Raw genomic sequence first — 20,356 nt, forward strand, 5'->3', positions numbered from 1 at the left:
TTTGTGTGAAATCCTAGAACAGGAAGACGAATATATAGTAACTGAAAGTATATCAATGTTTGCACGGAGCCAAGGGATGAAGAGGAGATCGACTGGAAACCTTTTGGGTTGTGTTATATGTTCTATATCTTGACTGAGGTGGTAGCTAGCCCTAATCTCTGATTTTTACATATAAGGAACCTGGGATCAGGAGAAGTTGAATGAGTCGTCAAAAGTGAGGTTAGCTTATTAATCAGAGAGAAGATATTCACACCTGATTATCAGTAATAAACGGTTTCCATTATGCTGTATATGGGTCGATAGGAAAAGTGTTTCTCCCCAAGCACTTGACAAAACCCTGACCCAGCCATAAACATCCTCTTATACAAGTATAAAGCGTAGGTGTGAAAGTATAACCATTCTGCATTCCAGCCACCTACTTCTACACGTGGTTGACATTCTCACGTGTCCCTTTACCCTGACTTGTTTGTGTTTATATTTACAAATGAAAACAACTTCTCATTAATATTTTCTCCTGAGGAATCATACTGTAATATACAGTTTTATAACCTGACTTTGTTTTTCTTTCCCTTTGTATCATGTGGTGTGACGAGTATTCTCCCTTGTTGCTTATAGTCTGCCACTTAAACCTGAAACATTTCTTGCATAATAATACATTTTTTTTTCCTGAAAGATCGGAAACGGGAACTTAAGCTCCCTACTGAATCCTTCCACATAACCTGTTTCATGCTCTGAGCTTTCTATTTTGGTTCCCTTAACCCATATGTCAGATGATTCCCCACTGGAGCCGGGGCTGCCCTGTTTTACTACTGCCGCTTTGTAAAATACATTAATAGCTGACATGGCAACCGGATGCCACTCACTCATCTCTTTTCCTTGTCATTTCCAGGAGGACCAATAACAACGAATGCAACTAACACGTATTTCTCCCTCAGTAAACGCCAGATGTTGTACTACGTTCTCGACATAGTAATAGACAACTTATTTATAGTGCTTGTTAGGTCACGGGCATTTCTCCAGGTGCTTTTCACGTGTTTCCATGTGTTAACTCACTTAATTTTTACAGTAGCCCATGAGGTAGAAACTGTTACTATCTTTGAGTTAGGGGGAAAACAAGCAAAAAGAACTTGAGTCGCAGCGAGGTCAGTTAGTTGCCTTGGATCATAGAATTTAGCACCAGGATTGAAATCCTGATGGATCTGACCTCAAATCCTAGGCCCATAACCAATAATGTGCGACTCTGTGTCAAGGCTGAAATGAGCAGTACGACAGGGCCCACTCGAAGTCTGCTGGGCAATGATGGGTGTGGTTTCTGGAACCAGTGTCCCGACTCCAGCCTTCTGTCCAAGAGACTCATCATTGCACACTGTTGCCCTATACCATCTCTCCTTTTCTCGGACTGTGTAGGAACCGTTTCTCTGGTGTTCAACTTGAAGTGAAGTAACAGGGACAGACAAGATGTACATGGACAGGAAGGAAGGAGGGTTTTCAGAGGGGAGCATATCACCAGGATGAATTCAGTTCCCTGGAGGTGTTTTCAATGTGTGTTTCTTTGTCTTCTGTGTACTCACCCTCTTCTTTCTGACCCACACAGCCATCCCTTGGCCTTTTCACCCTGTATGTCAGGTACTCATGCCCTTTCCTTGCCATGTCTACTTCATTGCAAGGGCAGTCATTTCTACTTCTCCCTTTGACAATATCAGCCACTCTCTGGTCCCGTCATCCTTCTGTCCCAAAGAACCTCAGCCGTATAATTATATGTATATATTTAGACAGAGTGATTTATGTAATAAATTCGAAAAGTGAAATGTCTGGATCAAAGTGTAAGAATGACTTCTGAATGGTTAGGCATATTGCAGAAAATTAGACTCACACACGGTTAGTGGAAGTAGGTATTGGTGTAAATATCATTGAAAATCCTTACGAAAATATCACTTTATGCTTAAAAGTACTGGTGTGCTTCTCCTGGGAAACTGTAGAGCAGGGACTCAAAATCTTAAACCCACTTTGAAGCCCTGGCTGTGTACCACTGGGTTTTTTGGCCACCCCTGCTGGGGGTGCTCTGTAACCCTGGTCAACCTGTGGATATTGTTCCATTACTTTTGTGTACAGGGAACTCTCTTACTTTCTTATTTTAAAACTATCAGTTGAAATATTAAAACACCGAGAGGTAAAAAAGAAAAAAAGCACTAAAAGGCATATTCTGAACAAGAAACAAAATTTGGCCATATATAATACATAACACAGGAAAAGAAATGTGCAGTGGGATCCAGTGTTGTGTGGCAATGTGTTTACCAACATGATTTGGAGTACATGTATCTGTAACCTAATTGTAGAAGCACGTAATACAAAACACTAATACTTGCTCGCGTGGGCAACACGGACACACAGACCACACATTCTTCCCTTTCTCTGAGACAGGGATGATGCTTCCTGTCTGTCACAAGGCTGAGTGAACACAACATGCCTGTAGGTCCAGAACATTCTTCCTACAGAGACCAGGTGTCCAGAAAGCTCTGTCTGCTGGATTCAGGGAACGCCTCTCCTCATTTCTGTCAGCACTATTTGCAAAAGCCTCCTTCTCTGAGATCTTCAAAGCTGCAGTTCTAGCCACAGTCTGCAGGGAGGTACTCAGTTCTATTTCTAAGGATACATTAATGAAAAAATATTAATGTTGCAGAAGAAAAAATTAATTTGTTCTAGTTTTGCAGTCGGGTTATGAAATAGTTCTGCAGCCCGAATAGCTCTGGAATAAATATAAATAGAGGTCGGTAGAAATGGTTCAGATGGATGTATTCTCAAAAGTGGTTTTGTCGATGATCCCAAACCTACATCAAATGCATTCATTTAACAAATATTAATTAGGCCCTTATTCTATGCCAGACACTACCAGCCCAAAGTGACTCGTAATCTGAAAACCCGTGACCCAAACAGACTACACCCATCTGGTCCAAAACAGAGATCTCTACCTTATCCAAGACACCTGGTTCCCACCCCAACAGGAGTGACTAGCACAAAACATCATCCCTGGCCTGCTCACAAAAAATCTGTCGATGAGACCTGAAAGCTTGCCATTTAAGGGAGAACCAGTGCAGTCTCTGGAGGAGCACTCAGGGTATAGAGGCAGACCAATATACGTGAGGACATAATTCCTGTTCTGCCACTTACCTGGCTGGGAAATGTACTCAACATCTGTGAACCCAATATTCATGATCTGAAAAGGGACTGTGGATGGAATTCTCATGGGATTTCTGTGAGGAGGTCAAGAGAAACCTAGTGAGTCTGCCCAACACTGAGGAGATGTTGGTTGCCACTGGGCAAGGGTTGGTTTTCTTCTTATCCCGTTCTTTCCCTGCCGTAGCAGGGATGCTGATGCCATGTACTCAGTGGCATGGCAGTGATGTAGGCAGAATTCCAAACTAACACAGGAAGTATGAGTAGGAACGCACGTGATGTCATAAAGGTTACTCACTACTATGTCTGTGTGGGGGGATCAGCCAGTACATGGTGGGGCTTGAGGGGAAACCCAGGCGGTCTGGGTGAGAAGTACTAGCTGCTTTATAACACTCTTGAGATCGCCCGTAATTCTGGCAGCACAACTGCGAGACAGGGATTGTGCTGAGATGCCAGAGTTCAGCAAGTGGATGTGCGCCTGTGTGTGTTTTGTCTTCGGCATCTCTCTCTGTCCGTTCCCTCTGTGGCTTTTTATCACATGTGCTCTCTTCCAACACAAGGCCTTGCCTGAGGCTGTAGCTGTAGCTGTTGGCTAGCTTACACTTTTACACCTTCTTCCCCTCAGTGACGTTATTTCTGAAGTAATGTGTGTTCTCAAAAATGACTCTGACTCTTCCTGTGCTCCATATATTGACCGTGTGCCCTTAACCCTCACTTTAATCTTTGATTGTTTTCCCTTTCATTTATGGACTTCCATGAAAATGAGTTGGTTTCTGGACATCCTCCAAATGTCACCAATAGGGGTCTTTGTTGTTGTTGTTGTTGTTGTTGAATATTGTTATGGACTCATAACTTTTTAACATACTGATGGGCTCCAAACCCTGGTTAAAGGATTTTGAGTAAAGGAATGACAAGATTTGACTTATGCCTTAAAAAATCACTCTGCCTCCTGTGTTGAAAATAGATGGTAGGGGAGTCAAGGGCAAAAGCAGAAGGACAACTTGGAAGGCAGCATAATCCAGGAGACAGATGTTGGTGACCTGGCCAGGGTAGGTAGCAATGGAGGGGGTGAGAAGTGGCCAGACTCTGGATATATATTTAAAGGTAGAGCCAAGAGAAGATACATCCATCCTGATCGGTTGGATGTAGAGTGTGAGAGAAAGAGAGCACTCCAGCCCTACTTCCAAGTTGTAGGGACCAAGCATCAGGAATGTCTAGGTCTGATGCTCTGCCCACATTTAATTTCACTTCTAATGGCACACAGGGAAAGTCCCAGCAGTCAAGAGGAGCAGGACTGTCCTGACAGTGGGTCACACACAGTGAAAGCAATGACGCCCCCTACAGAAGTTCATCTGAGGCCTGGCCATAATCGGTACATTGCACAGAGGTCAGCAGTGACCGAAATTTTATTCGTAAGAGTGCCCTGAGACAAGGTGTACATTTTGAAATTGGTTGAGGTCTGTTTGATGGTCTGGGAGATGGTCTACCTTCGTGAATGCTACAAGACAGTAGAGGGGGAAAAAACATACATGCTCTTGTTTTTGTTGTTGGGTACAGTGTGTTGGGTACGGTGTTTTATTTATGTCATTTACATCCTGTTACTGTAGTGGTTTTCAGTATCTGCTGATTTTCTTTCCAGTAATTCTGTCACTTGCTTAGGAAGAGTTGTCTCTTGGGCTGAAAGCATTTCGGGCTGGGCAAAAAGAAAGCTTGCTCTGGATATTTCAAACTGAGTATTGTTGAGGGCAAGGCTGGAGGCAGGAGGGCAGCTTGGGAAGCTGTTACATCAGACCCACCTGTCATTAAAGCTTGTACTGCACCGGCAAAGAAGTATAGCTTGCTGATTGTTCACAGAATGCATTTGGGGATTGGATGTGGGAGGTGCGAGAGAGCTTGTCTCCCAGGTGTTGGTGTGGTTGTTAGATTAGAGAAGCCTGAGAGAAGGCAAGATTAGGACCCCTTCCAGGTGTGTGGCTGGTGTCTAGTCTAACCCATGGACACACGCACCTCTGTTCTTTATAATTCCTGCTCCATTTCTTAGGAGGTTCAACACAGTTGCTTCCTCTCCCAAGATTCCTGCCCTGATTGTGCCACCTTGTGAGATAAGGCTCTTGTATCTGGACAGGCAGAGGAGTTTGTTTTCTGGGGCTTATGTGGCGGGTTGGCACTTTGCCAGCCCTACCATGGAGTTAGCTCACGACGTGGTACATGGTAAGTGGACCATTGATGTGTCTCAAACTTGTCTTTTTGTTCTCAGTTGCAGAATGCCATGACCATGGTAGCACTTTTCAAGGAAGAAAGAAAGGTGGGAGTTCTTTCCGGGATAATTTTGACAAGAGGAACTGTCATTATGAACATGGTGGGTATGAGCGCCCGCCTTCACACTGCCAGGAGAATGATGGAAGCGTGGAGATGAGGGATGTCCACAAGGACCAACAACTAAGACAGTAAGTGACCAGGCAGCCTGGTTTGCACGTAGCAGCCCCCGGGACTGTGCAACCCTTTCATTCTCTGTGGTCTTCCTTTTCTTCTGTCATTAGAGAACTGAAGAACGCTGGAAGTGGAATAGTGGCTGAGCAATCCTAATTGTAGCCCTGGCGTCAGTGAGTGGAACATGTATAGAAGACTTTCTTAGATTTAATGGATACCCGCCTTCTCTCCTCTTCCCCACAGCACTCCTTATAGCATCCGATGCGAAAGAAGAGTGAAATGGCATGGTGAAGACGAAATCTGTGTTACCACGTGGAGAAATAGAAAACCTCCAGAGAGAAAAATGAGTCAGAACACACAGGATGGCTACACAAGGAACTGGTTTAAGGTCACGGTGAGTATCTTGGTGGGGTCTGCATTAGGTAGACTATTCTGGAACCTGATAGAAGGAAGACCACTTAAAACACCCTAAGTTGATTATTTGGAGGAGAGCTTCGGAATGGGGGAAAGGGGGTTTAGGGCATCTATATTTGGCACAAAAATAAGAAATCATGTCAGCGGTCCTTTCTTTAGAAGTCTAAGCTAAGTAGAAGGTTGGAAAAAAAGAAAAAAAAAAAACCCAGCTGGTTGGTTCTGTTCTCCATCCTTAGTTCCATGTTGTCTCTCCCTTCCCTCCTATTTCTTCTTTTTACCCTTAGATTCCTTATGGGATAAAGTATGACAAGGCGTGGCTAATGAATTCAATCCAGAGCCATTGCAGTGACCCCTTCACTCCGGTTGATGTAAGAGAGGATGGTGAAGCCAGATGAGTGGGCATGGGGGACAGGGAGAGGCCTGGCTCAGCAGGGGCCATTGGCCTCTGACGCTGTTGCTCTTGCCTTCACTCCCTGTAGTTCCACTACGTCCGAAATCGGGCATGCTTCTTTGTCGAGGATGCTAGTGCTGCCTCCGCGTTGAAGGATGTCAGTTATAAGATTTGCGATGACGAGAACCAAAAGGTGTGTGCTGAGGGCATGCCCTGTACTTAGTCTCTGGGCAGGAGGACAGGCCAGGGGGCTGGTCATCCTCTTTGGGATTAGAGGTCCTGGTACTTACCACCCTGCCTCCCTGCAGATATGTATATTTGTCAATCATTCTACTGCGCCCTACTCTGTGAAGAATAAGTTGAAGCCAGGCCAAATGGAGATGCTAAAGGTAATACAGACTCAAGGATCATTGTATGTCCACTTCCTGGACCCATCTCTTCTTCCCCTGGCCCCCTCTTTCCCTGTCACCACCACCACCACCACCAGAGCCCCAGAGCCCCAGAGCCCCAGAGCCTCTGTCTTCATCTCTATCTCTGCAGCTGACCATGAACAAACGGTACAGTGTCTCCCAGCAAGCTCTTGATCTCCAGAATCTCCGCTTTGACCCAGGTAAGGCTGACAGCAGCAATTCTAAGACAAGCGGGGGCAGAGAGGTCTGCCTGGGAGGGAGACTTAGGAATGGCAATTAAGAGAGGGGTTGGTGCTGGCTCTGGTCCAGCCAGGGCCCTCCCAGCCTTCCAATTCCCTTCTCTTGGCTTCTTCAAGACTTGGTGGGCCGTGACATTGATATAATCCTGAATCGAAGAAACTGCATGGCTGCCACCCTGAAGATCATTGAAAGAAATTTCCCTGAGGTGAAGCCTTAGGCTCAGTGCTGGTATTTAGTTAGAGGGGTGGAAGGGATAAGGTGGAGGGCAGATTTGTCTCTGAGGCCCAAGATAGTGGCCGCCACTCTAACTCTTCTTGACCCAAAGCTGTTGTCTTTGAACTTGTGCAACAACAAACTGTACCAGCTGGATGGCCTTTCTGACATTATAGAGAAGGCTCCCAAAGTCAAGACCCTGAACCTCTCCAAAAATAAGGTGAGAAGGGGGAACCAGATCAGCTTTGGGTGGAGGGCAGGACACAGCAGGATAATGGCAACAGGCAGGCAGTGGCACCTGTGGGTGACTGTGAGGACTGGGGGAATTCGGGACCCAGGGTTCCAGGTGTCTCTCTTTCCCTGGCCCTCCTTCTCCAGTTTCCTCCCCATCTTTCTTAGCTGGAGTCGGTGTGGGAGTTGGGCAAGGTGAAAGGGCTGAAGCTCGAAGAGCTATGGCTAGAAGGGAACCCGTTGTGCAGCACCTTCTCGGACCAGTCCGCCTATGTAAGGTCAGTGGCAACCCCTGTCACCCTTCCTGGGCACCTTTGCTCCCTGGGTGACTGAGCTGTGTCTGAAGGTGCCCTTCTGCAGGAAGAAGCAGCTTTGGTCCTCTGGGAGGACCACAAACCTCTCCTCTTACACATACACACACACACACACACACACACACACACACACACACACACACTCCTCTCTCTGTGTCACTCACTCATCTGTGCTTAGAGGTCTCCTTTCCTTCCTCTGACATGGCCCCCTTTTCACCTGCTCTGGGGTGTGTTTCCCGCCTGTCTCCACCAAGCCTCCTCCAGTGTGCCCTCTGTGAGTGTGCTCCAGGAAGTGTGGCTCCCCCACCTCCCCAGGACCAGCAGTATTCAGATGCTGGTGCCCTGGACCGAGAAGAGTCCTTTAGTCCGGGGCCTCATGCTGAGACAGGCCTTCCTGCCTCCATGCTGATATGGGGCTTCCCTCCCCTGTCCCGAGAGGGGTTCTCCTTCTCTTGCTCCAAAAAGGTCCCCCCACCTGTCCTGGGCTGGCATGGGGGCTTCCCTGCCCCATACTGAGGGCTGGGGCCCTGGGTGGCTGCTGTCATGCCATCTCTTCCTCTGGCCCAATGCCAGGAGCTGGGCCCTCCTTGGGGAGAAACCTGGGTTTCCTGAGTCAAGGGGCCAGAAGCGGGCCACGTTCCTGAGGCAGGAGTGGAAGGCAGAGGGCAGAGGAGGTTGAGAAGACAGAAGGACAGGCCTCTCAGGGCACTTCCCCACCTTCCCTCCACACCTCACATCGTCCTGCCTGGGCCCTCAGAGGAGCCCTGGGTAGCCCGAGATGGGTAGCATTCCTCGGTCAAGGCATCAGCACGGAGGGGCACAGGAGTCAGGGACCATCAGAAGAGAATGCAGTGGTCTGGAGAGGGGGTCCCCAGACTCTGAACCCCATGCTGAGCTGGGGCTTGACTCTTCACTCCTCCCGGGAGAAGGTCTCCTGTCCCCGTGGCTGCTCTGTTTCCCATGCCCAGCTCAGACTGAGCTCACACAGGTAAGGAAGGCTCCAGCTGCATCCAGTGGGCCCCAGCCCAACAGGCGCATGTTTTCCTTTCCTGCCTCGGTCCCCAGGGCCAGCCAGGGAGCAGTGAGGGAAAGGGCTGCAGCAGGGGAGCCCTTTTCTCCTCTATTCCTCCCTGAACTCCACCTCCGCAGTAGAGAGTCTTTCCCTTCCCTTTGCATTGCATCCTGTTTCTCCCTCGTCTCTCCTCTCCTATGTCTCACCCATCCGTCCCTCCCCTACCTTCACCCCGTTTCTGTTGTCGTCCCCTCTGCCTTCCCCTTCCTGCCTCCTGAGTCCGGCCTCACTCACCTCCGTGTCCCAGCATCCTGGGCCATCCCTAAGGGCTGACCTGATCTTGGCCAGGGCCTGGTCAGGCAGGTTGATGGACAGCCAGTGAGGTAGCAGAGCCCTGGGCTCCCACCCCATTTCCTGCTCCCTGCGGAGCCTTCCATGGTGACTTGGGCAAAGGGGAGGGAGGGAAGGAGGGAGGGGAAGAAAGCCCTGGAGCCTGGGCTCCCAATGCTGCTTCTTGTGGCACTGGAGAAAAGGGAGTCAGGACAGTCTAGATGGAAGCTAACCAGGAGGAAGGAGAGGGAGGAGTGTGAGAGGGAGTGGGAGAGAGACTGTGCAACCCTGAACTGTCAGTCACTTCATTCAATTTTTGGTTTTGGACAGTGCCATCCGGGATTGTTTCCCCAAGTTGTTACGCCTGGTAAGTATGTATAATACCGTCATCATTGTCTCCTCTTACTCAAGAAAATGACCTCCACGCCTGCCCTCAAGTCCTTTGGGTCTTGCCTAGATTACATGCTTGTATCAGACCCTCATCCATTTTATAGGCGTGGATTCCTGAAAAAGACAAGAATATTCTCCCTGGAAAATGTGTCCCCCCGCCGCCACCGCCCCCCCCTCCCCCCACACACACATTTGCATGTAATAGTAGAGATGTCCAGCACCCCATGAGAAAGCCACCCACTGGAATTTCCAGGGCCATTTCCCACCTGGCCTCTGATGCTTGTCTCCCTGGGCATGTTCATCTTATCGGTCATCCAGCTCCACCTCCTTGGTCTCCACTGCTGACTTCCTCTTTCCTTCTCCAGGACGGCCAAGAGTTATCCGCACCAATGATTGTTGACATTGACAGCTCTGAGACAATGAAACCCTGCAAGGTGAGGAAGAAGGACCAAGCAAGATTTGGGTTGCTGTAAGGGAGGCTTTGTCCACCGCATAGATCCAAATTGTCTTTTGATTTCAGGAAAACTTTACTGGATCTGAGACCCTAAAGCATTTAGTCCTGCAATTCCTGCAGCAGTGAGTATCCCTGGGACCATGAGGAAGGGGAGGGCTGAGACAGGCTGGGCCACCCGTGCACAGGTCAGCTCATGGGAGTTTTCAAGTCTCATCTGGGGCCCAGGCCACAGAGATAGCCTATCCTCACTGCTTCCCCACAGGTATTACTCGATCTATGACTCTGGAGATCGACAGGGTCTCCTTGGTGCTTACCACGATGAGGCCTGCTTCTCCTTGGCTATTCCCTTCGACCCCAAGGACTCAGCCCCGTGAGTATCACGGCTCAGACCCTGCTCTGGGGCTGTGTGTCTCCCCAGCAGACACAGGCCAACTCCTGGAAATGCCCGCACTGGCCGGACCACCCACTCCTGCTCCTCTTTTTCTCCTAGGAACAGCTTGTGCAAGTACTTTGAGGATAGCAGGAATATGAAAACACTCAAGGACCCCTGTAAGTGTGTGATGGGGAAGAGTGGGCAAAGTGAGGGGGTGTGATGGGAACAATCACAGGGGCCAAGGACCAGGATGTGGTAGCCCCCCGCCCTGCCCCGCCCACCCTGCCATTCCTTGCTTCTCTTCTCCTCTACAGACCTGAAGGGGGAACTGCTGAGGCGCACAAAACGTGACATTGTGGACTCCCTCAGTGCGTTGCCCAAAACTCAGCATGACCTCAGCTCCATCCTGGTGGACATGTGGTGCCAGACGGTGAGCACCTGCTTCCTCCCTTGGGCAGGCCCAGAGAGCCAGAGGTGGGTAGGAGGTTAAGGAGGATCCTGAGCACCTGAGCGCTTCCTTTTCAGGAAAGGATGCTCTGCTTTTCTGTCAATGGGGTTTTCAAGGAAGGTGAGTGTCTGTATAGTCCCCTCCCCAGATCCCCCACTGCTCCCTCCCCCTGGCTGGGCTCCCTCTCAGAACTCCCCCAGCTTCCCTGCTTTCGTTCCTTTCCCTTCCTTCCTCTTCTTTCTTCCGTGTTTTCCCACACCCACTCTGCCCTCAAACCACCCTGATCTGACCTAGGCCCATGCCTGTCTGCCCTGCACAGCTCAGGCGTGCGTTAAGGACACAGACTGTGGAGTTTGACAGCTCTCATCCCAGGTCCTTACTCTGTGAACTTGTGCTGGTTACTTAACCCTTCAGTTTCCTCATTTGCAAAATGGGGCTAATAATCTATCTCTTGGGCTACTGTGAAATAGGAATTAAGTGAACTTGTGGTTTTCACAGGGCCCCACACATGATAGGGGCCCTGTCACTGGGAGCGGATTGTTCCTGTTGCTGCCCTCCCCATTCCTGCCACATCCGCCTGGCTCCAAGTGAACAATTGTCCTGGTCTGCCCGCCCCCCGCCCCCCCCCCCCCGCCTTCTGTGTGAGTGTCAAGCAAGACTCTGACTGGGGATCACCGTGTGAGCATGTTAAAGCCTGTGCAACTCTAAGGTGGTGGTGTTTGTTGTCTTTGAAGTGGAAGGACAGTCTCAGGGTTCTGTTCTCGCCTTCACCCGGACCTTCATTGCTACCCCTGGCAGCAGTTCCAGGTTAGTGCTGTGTTGTGGGTGGGAGCACCCATCCAAGCTTGGGGCCAGTGTTGTGGAAATGTAGTGGGTGCAGTCCTCCGGGTGTTCTCAATATTGTGGAAGGCCGACAGGAAGATCCAAGGAGCAGTCTAGCCTAGTGTTTAAGAGTGTGGGCCCTGGAGTCAGAATACAGATTCTGTTCCTCACCCCAATACTCACAAACTGTGTGACCTTGATCAACTTATTCGACCACTCTGTGATTCAGTGCCTTTTTCTGAAAATCGGAATAAGACTATCCACTTCCTTGGGCTGTTGTATAGGGTAAATGCGTTGGGGTTGGATCTAAAAATCTAGTGAAGCTGGTAGGCAGTCTCTCCAAAGGTGGACTCTGTGGGAGGGTTAGAGGGTACCAGCCAAAAAATCTGGGAGGCAGGCACAGTTAGGGATATGGAAGGAATTTGGTTGTTGAGTGGCGGTGGTTAAGAAGGATCCTGTTGTTGGGGGTGTGGAGTTATCTACTTGTCCAGTTTGAGGGAGCATTTTTCTTTCCTCCAGTCTGTGCATCGTGAATGACGAGCTGTTTGTGAGGGATGCCAGCCCCCAAGAGACTCAGAGTGCCTTCTCCATCCCAGTGTCCACACTCTCCTCCAGCTCTGAGCCCTCCCTCTCCCAGGAGCAGCAGGAAATGGTGCAGGCTTTCTCTGCCCAGTCTGGGATGAAACTGGAGTGGTCTCAGAAGTGAGTGCTGGGAGTACATGGGGATGGGGGGCGTTGGGACATCAGAGGAATGAGTAATGGAAACTCACATGCAATTTGGAAAAATAACTATCTGGGTATTTTGCTTCCAAAAAACGTGGGCCTATGAAAAAGGTATCATGCTTTTATACTGGTATATGTAAATATTTTTTTAAATGGCATAATGCCCAAATGACATTACCTTCCATTTGTAAAATCTGAAAGAATCAACCACAACAAACTACTGATAAACCAGGTCAGCAAGGTTGAAAGATACAATATACAAAAATCATTTGTACTTCTATGTAGTTGCAATGGACAATCCAAAAAAATGAAATTAAGAAAATAAGTCCATCTGCAGTAGCACTGAAAAGAATAAAGTATGTAGGAACAAATTTAAGAGAAGAAGCGCAAATCTTATACTCTGAAATCTGCAAAACATTGCTGAAAAAAATTAAAGAAGACCTAAATACGTGGAAAGGCATCCCACGTTCATAGATTGGAAGACTTAATATCATTACGATGGCAGTACCACCCAGAACAATCTGCAGATTCATTGCAGTCCCCGACAGAATCCCAACTGACTTCTTTGCAGAAATTGACAAGGTAATCCCAAAATTCATGTGGAAATGCAGTGGACCCCAAACAGCCAAAACCATCTTGAAAGAGAAGAACAACGTTAGAAGACTCACACTTCCCGATTTCAGAACTTGCTACAAAACTACATTAATCAAGACTGTATGGTACCGACATAGGAACAGACGTGGGAATCAATGGAATATAATTGAGAGTCCACAGATAATCTCACGTATTTGCGTCCAGTTGATTATCTTTCAGGGTGCTGAAAAAATCCAGTGGAGAAAAAAAATAGTCTTCTTAACAAATGGTGCTGGGAGAAGTGGATATCCACTTGGAAAACAATTAATTTTGACCCCTAACTCACATCATGTGCAAACACTGGCAGAAAATGGATCAGTGACCTAAAATAAGAGCTAGAACTGTAAAACACTGTAAGTGTACAGCTTCATTACCTTGAATTAGGCAACCATTTCTTACATATGAAACCAAAAGCACAAGCAACCAAAGAAAAAATAGGTAAATTGGACTTCATCTAAATTAAAAGCTTTTGTGCATCAGCAGACACTAACAAGAAAGCGGAAAACTGACTGATGGGAACAAGGGAAAATATTTGCAAATCACATCGCTGACAAGAAGAACCCTTACAACTCAACAACAAACAGACAAGCCACCCAATTAAAAAATGGGGAAATGATTTGAATAGATGTTTCTCCGAAGAAGATATACAAATGACCAAGAAGCGCGTGAAAATCTTCTCGACATCATTAGTCATTAGGGAAAGGCATATCGAAACCACAGTGAGTTACCACTTCATACCCACTACGATGGCTTTAGTCCATAAAAGGAAACATTACAAATGTCGGTGAGAATGCAGAGAAATTGGAAATCTCATGTTACTACTGGGAACATGAAGTGGAGCAGTTGCTGGGGAAAAGATTTTGGCAGTTCCTCAAAATCTCAAACATGGAGTTACCACATGATCCAGTAATCCCACTCCTAAGTGTATACCAAAAGAAATGAAAATATATGCCCATTCAACAACTTGCACATGAATTTCCGTAGTGGCATTATTCCAAATAGCCAAAAAAATGGAAACACACGGATTGACCTTCAGCTGATGAATGGATAATGTGGTACACCCATACGGTGGAATATTATTAGAATATTATTCATCCACCAAAAAGGATGTAGTTGTGATATATGCTATGACGTGGATGAACCCTGAAAACATTATGTGCTAAGTGAGAGCACCCAGTCACAAAAAGCCACATAATTATATGATTCCATTCATACGAAGTGTTCAGAATAGCCAGATCCGTAGAGACCGAAAGCAGAGTAGTGGTTGCCAAGATCTGGGGAAGAGGGAGAACAGGGAGTGATCTCTAACAGTTAAGGAGTTTCTTCTTGAGGTGATAAAAATAGTTTGGAATTAGATAGTTGTGATGGTTGCACAATCTTGTGAATAGACTTAAAAGCACTGAATTGTACACCTTAAAATGGTGACTGCTACAGTATGTACATTATATATCAATAAAAAAGAAACGTATTATTGAATTTCCACTTGTTATTTCTTGAACATCTTTCTTTATTAATATGTATTAAGCGCCCTTGTTCATTTGAATACCCCTGTGTTTCTGATTTGAATTCTAGTGGGCATTAATGCCAGAGATAGGCGTTTTGGTTTTCCCTAGGCCTTTTTTCATTGTTACAATAGTGCTCATATTGGTACATGTGACCCAGCAAAAAGGTAACATAGATTAAGGGTGGCATCGCATAGTCAGCGTGTCTGTCCTGGGGTAGTAATGCAGAGCACCTGTTCTTCTCCCACCCCAGGTGCCTTCAGGACAATGAGTGGAACTATGCTAGAGCTGGCCAGGCCTTCACTATGCTCCAGGTGAGGTCTGGGAATCAAGTGGGTAAAAGACACCTGTCTCTGGGTCGTCAGGAGGGCCAAGAAGATGGAGGTCAGGTAGTGTGGGGATGGAACCCAGGGCACCTGGCTCTACTAACATCCCAACTCCTTTTCTTTACTTTCTCTAGACCGAGGGCAAGATCCCCGCGGAGGCCTTCAAGCAAATCTCCTAAAAGGAGCCCTTCGATGTCTTCTTTGTCTTCGTTCACATCCTTTTTGTTTCCTCTTTTCACCAGCCTAAGGCCTGGCTGACCAGGAAGCCAACGTTAACTTGCAGGCCACATGACATAACCACCCAAAGAGCCAGTTGCTCTGTGTATTCGCCCCACTCATGATCACCATTTTATTTTCATAATAAAGAGTGACGTTACACGTTGTACATTGTGTGCCCTGGATTGCTCTTCCCCTGCCCCAACCGTGAGCCAGCGGGGCCAGGACTGAAAGCACTGCATCCCTGTTCATCCCTCGCTGGCCTTAGTAGATACATGAATCTGGCTTGCCTTCGTAGGTAATTTTGTCAGTAAATCCTCATGAGAAAGGACACACGCTCCTTCCAGAGACTGGCCTTGAGAGACAGTGGGACTCTGTCAGATGCTCGACCTGGAGGCCCACAGAAGCAGGCATGTTACCTTGGCACACCAGGGGCTTCCATCCACCATCCCGACCCCTCCCTTTCCCAAAGGTGCACTTTTTGAGAGGAGTCTCAGGGTAGCACCTGCGGCGGGGGTTGGGGAGGGGGGAGACTCAGCCCATCTACCCGGCGCACTCCTCAGAGAGCTGACACCGGGTGCTCCATGTCTGTGTTCTTGAAGGGGTTCAGCCATTTATTTTCACTTCTAAACAAACAGCGGTAGCACAGAATCTCACCTTATGGTCAGTTCTCAACAACTGGCATTTAGCAGTTGCGAATTGCAGGCAAGAGTTGAACGGAACATTTGCACAATTTATTGTGCACACTCCTGTGATGCTTGCACGTTAGACAATCAGCTGGCATACTTTTCGGAATTAAAATAATAGCAGTGTGACGTTTTCAAGTCACAGTCCTACAAATGGTGACACAGGAGAAGTACCACCAGTTTACAAATTATGCCTCCACTTTCGTGTTTGGCATACGTTATTTCCTACCACTTGCCACCTTCCTACCACTTGCCACTTTTCAGTTCTTTATGTACATGTACATTAGGGATCCATATGTTGGAGTGTGGATTTCATAAAACTAGGAACTAAGGGGATAGTTGCCATTACAAAAAGAATAATGCCAACCTTGTTCTTCCCTGTAGTGCCTCAATAGTCAAAGACAAGCTCCTATACCTCTCTAAGCCTTGGTCCTCTCACCCAGGGAGCAGAGACTACAATGTGTGCTTCTCAGTCTCATCGTGGGGACTAGAGATGGCCTCACATGTTACCCATCAACCACAGTGTCTGTTCAGCTCAGGCTCTCAGAGCTGCCAGGGCTCCTTTGTGGACAGGAACCATGGAACCCATCACATGGCCCCTCTGCTTCCTCTCTCTACATCATCAGGCTTCCACAGCTTGGACCTCCTTCCCTAGCCAGCTCTGACATCCTGGTCTTCCAGTCACTCATCCTCCTGCCAATTCCCACGATTTCCTGTGGTCCTATCCTCCCAGCACATGCTAACTCTGACACCTGAACTCACTCTCTCATCTCTCCTGCGCTCTACCTCTATACACACACACACACACACACACACACACACACACACACACACACACGCACATCTCTCTGCAAATGGTCCATTAGGACACAATCTTGGAAGTTTAAATGGTGAGGCAAAGTGTATGCTTCCCAAGATTATTTCTGAAGTTGGAGGGAGGAGATAAGGGTACTCACATACATTGCTTCCGAGCATGTAAATTGACATAGCCATTTTTTAGAATCATTGAGAACAATTCAGTCATAAATAATTGAATTAATATATATATGCACATAAATATATATGCACACTTTTTATATAAAAATCATAATGCAGATACAGTTTAATATCCATTTCATTTTAGTTAACAAAGTCATTAACATAAAGCTATTCATGTCATCATGCTATAATTTTATGTAGATCTGCAGCGATGACTTTCTTTTGTTCTTGACATTTTCCATTTATGTGCTAATTGTGCGGAGTGTGGAAGGGAAACTTTGATTAGGACAGAAAGGAGCATATGGCAGCCACAGCCGGGAGAGTCCATCCACAGCTGCTCTGTTCTTTTCCTTGGGCCTTGGCACACTCTCCTTAGGGATAGGGTGGCAGGGAGGCCGGGGCTGTGGAATTCATAAGGGCTCATCCCTGAGAAGAGGCATTATTTCCCGTATGTCACATGTTTTCCTGCCCATTGCATATGATGGCATCAAGTTTATAGACACCTCCAACAGGGTGTACTTTTTTTTAGAGTTGGGGTCTCATTATGTTGCCCAGGCTGGACTCTAACTCCTGGGTGCAAACTCTTGGGCTCAAGCAGTCCTTCAGCCTCAGCCTCAAGAGTAGCTGGGATTACAGTCACCCGGCAAAGTTGCACTTCTTACAAAGGTTGCTGGTGTGGGCGGGTGGTGGACCCCTCCCTGTCTTCATCAGAGCACAGGAACCTCCGTGTGGAAGGAGTCCAGAAGCAACTGCACGAACACCAGGGTGAGTGGCCTCGATGATGCCCTTTTCTATCCCTCATCTCCAAGTAAATTTTGTGCCTTCCCTGAGAATACCTCTGGCTCCTGTGTATTAGTCTGCACTCCTAACAGTTTGTCCCAGAACTTGCCTCCAACTGATTCCCTTGCCCCGGGGTTCCTGCCTATAGCTCCTGCCCTCAGCCCTACTGCATAACTGCTGCTGATCTTTGCAAACATGGATTCCATTCATCCTAGTTGTCTGCTCATGAGGCCTTAATGGCATCATTCCATTAATCATCTCAGAATTCCCCTCCATGCAGCACTCCTTATGACCCCACCCTCCTGTTACCCCTGTGCTGGAGAAAGCCAGTGGTTGGATATGAACCCTTCTCCCCTTCAATGGCCACGTCCAAGAGCACGAACCTAGATATTTGGTCCAACATTATTCCAAATACCTTCCATTATGCTAAAAATACCTTCTGTGAAGGTATTTTTAGATGAGATTGCCATTTAGATCTGTAGACTTTGAGTAAAGCAGATTACCCTGCACAATGTGGGTTGGCCTTATCCAATCAGTTGAAGGCCTTCAGGAGTAAAAAGATTTACCTCCCTTGAGGAAGAGGGAATTCTGCCAGCAAAATGCCTTCAGACTTGAACTGCAGCTCTTCATTGGGTGTCCAGCCTGCCAGCCTTCCCTGCATGCTATCCAGGCTCCAGGTTCACGGGAGCCAATTTCTAAAAAAGTGCACACACACACACACACACACACACACACACACACACACACGAGACACACACACACACACACACACACCTTGTTGGTTCTGTTTCTTGGTAGATCCCTAATATACCAGGTAATGCTGAAGCTACTATTTCATGGATCACACTTTGAGTAGCAAGAAACTAGAGAATATCTGGCATGTCCGTACATGGCCTCATCTGTAATCGTGGTACCTTCAGCATTGTCTGTGAGAGCAAAGCTGTAGGAAAAACAAAAATGTTCACTACCATTAGTCCAAAAAAATACATTGTGGCTCATTCTTATATTGGAATATTCTATAACCATGAAAATAAATACCCTAGACCTACAAGAATCAGACCATATATTCATATGAAAAACGTAATTTCAGATCATGATTATAAGGAGAATAAAGACACCTACAGTATGAAAATATATGCATACAACATATATGTAATACTTTAAGAATGCTTTTATTCACGATAAAATTATGAAACAATTTATGGAGAATATGAACACCACATTCTGGTTATGAGTTACATCTGAGGAGTAAAAGAAGGACAAGTGAAATGAGGGGATGGGCTCAAACATTCATCAAGTTTGTTGCTTAAGCTGGTTAGTGGATACACAAGTGTTCATTTTATAGCTCTCTATAACATTTTGCATATTTGATATGTTGGATTAGTAACAAAAATTTTAGAAGCTGAAGGTTTATTCTACCATAAACGTATACTCATTTTACCAAATGATTAAAATACAGTTAATTATAGAGATGAAAATATCAATAACCAACAATCCCATCATCGCTGGAAAAAGAACTGTTAACATTTTCCTGAACTTCATTCCCTTGTTTTTTGTTTGCTTGCCCATGTGCAAATGTATTGCATTGACATTTCATAGAACCGTGATATAGACGCAGTTTTATGCTGTATTGTTTTGTTGATGTTTTAATTAATATTAAATAATTTGCTATGGGGAAAGTATTGAACTTCGATTTCTATCAAACCGTATATAGATGCGCCTGTCTCATTTCTAGAACCATGCATCTGAATGTACGGATTGGAAATGCCAAATCTGTCTTATACTAAATAATGTTACATATCTGAGACTGCTCCTGAGCTTTTTATAGTCTTCCTTTAAACTGTATGTCAACCAGTTTGTTCCCAACAAAGATGAAGTTGCAGCACCACAGAACAATTACATTGCCTAGCAATGCAAACCCCATTCACACGACTCTCCTTTTGGATGGTTGGGAGGAGTAACAATAAATACGATGAATGATGCAAACGTGTATTCATCACTAGAAGATGCTGGTCATTTGATATGGTTTGTCTCTGTGTCCCCCCACACAAATCTCATGTTAAATTATAATCCCCAAGTTTCAGGGGAGGGGCCTGGTGGGAGGTGATTGAATCAAGGTAGCAGATTTCCCCCTTGCTGTTCTCATGATAGTGGGTTCTCATAAGATCTGATGGTTTAAAAGTGTGGCACTTTCCTCCCTCTCTCTCTCTCTCTCTCTCTCTCTCTCTCTCCCTCCTGCCACTATGTAAGTTGTGCCTTACTTCCCCTTTGCCTTCTGCTATAATTGTAAGTTTTCTGAGGCCTCCTCAGCCATGCATCCCGTACAGCCTACAGAACTGTGAGTCGATTAAACCTCTTTTCTTTATAAATTGCCCAGTCTCGCGTAGTTCTTTATAGCAATGTGAAAATGGACCAATATATCATTGCTCTGCTTGCTTTCAATGCAGTGATCCATTTAATCTTCATGTCAACTCTAAGGGGCAAGTATCATCCCAATTCCCATATAGCCCAAGAAGAAAGGTGAAATCCGGAGAAAGAAATTGCTTCCTCGAGATTAAGTGCCTCTCAACTAAAGGACAAATCCACATGTATCTCACTCTACAAACTCCACACCCACAACCACTGTTTCTGTATTGTGTCTTCTTCTCTGTTAGAGCTGAGGCCAGCACAGGACGAGGGACTCACCCAAGGTCCTCTGGTTCACCATGGGTGCCAATATTGCTTTATTCTCATTTATGCTCTTTTTTAAAGACTTGGTGGGAAATGCTCCTCTGGTATCAAACTAGAAAGGAAATAAGAAGATTGGAAATCACCTGAAATAAAAGCAAATTATTTTCTTCTCCTTCTTAAAATTCCTTGCTTTTCC

General features: G+C 46.5%; 1 protein-coding gene across 1 annotated transcript in view; it reads left to right on the forward strand.

Moving 5' to 3' along the window:
• LOC100454300 (nuclear RNA export factor 2) overlaps positions 1-15,217 on the forward strand; it is a 72,786-nt gene extending 57,569 nt beyond the window's left edge. Inside the window, exons 4-23 of the mRNA XM_002831912.3 lie at positions 5,432-5,621; positions 5,848-5,998; positions 6,303-6,386; positions 6,498-6,602; positions 6,718-6,798; positions 6,950-7,019; positions 7,176-7,264; positions 7,385-7,492; positions 7,672-7,781; positions 9,490-9,526; positions 9,915-9,983; positions 10,070-10,125; positions 10,266-10,373; positions 10,494-10,552; positions 10,691-10,806; positions 10,902-10,944; positions 11,559-11,631; positions 12,166-12,348; positions 14,758-14,818; positions 14,965-15,217. Of these exons, the coding sequence (XP_002831958.1) occupies positions 5,432-5,621; positions 5,848-5,998; positions 6,303-6,386; positions 6,498-6,602; positions 6,718-6,798; positions 6,950-7,019; positions 7,176-7,264; positions 7,385-7,492; positions 7,672-7,781; positions 9,490-9,526; positions 9,915-9,983; positions 10,070-10,125; positions 10,266-10,373; positions 10,494-10,552; positions 10,691-10,806; positions 10,902-10,944; positions 11,559-11,631; positions 12,166-12,348; positions 14,758-14,818; positions 14,965-15,009 (1,838 nt within the window). The 3' untranslated portion in view covers positions 15,010-15,217. The remainder of the gene's footprint in view (positions 1-5,431; positions 5,622-5,847; positions 5,999-6,302; positions 6,387-6,497; positions 6,603-6,717; positions 6,799-6,949; positions 7,020-7,175; positions 7,265-7,384; positions 7,493-7,671; positions 7,782-9,489; positions 9,527-9,914; positions 9,984-10,069; positions 10,126-10,265; positions 10,374-10,493; positions 10,553-10,690; positions 10,807-10,901; positions 10,945-11,558; positions 11,632-12,165; positions 12,349-14,757; positions 14,819-14,964) is intronic.
• Positions 15,218-20,356: the final 5,139 nt, after the last annotated feature.

Source organism: Pongo abelii, chromosome X, assembly GCF_028885655.2.
Source record: "Pongo abelii isolate AG06213 chromosome X, NHGRI_mPonAbe1-v2.0_pri, whole genome shotgun sequence".
In the NCBI taxonomy this organism is placed as follows: domain Eukaryota; kingdom Metazoa; phylum Chordata; class Mammalia; order Primates; family Hominidae; genus Pongo; species Pongo abelii.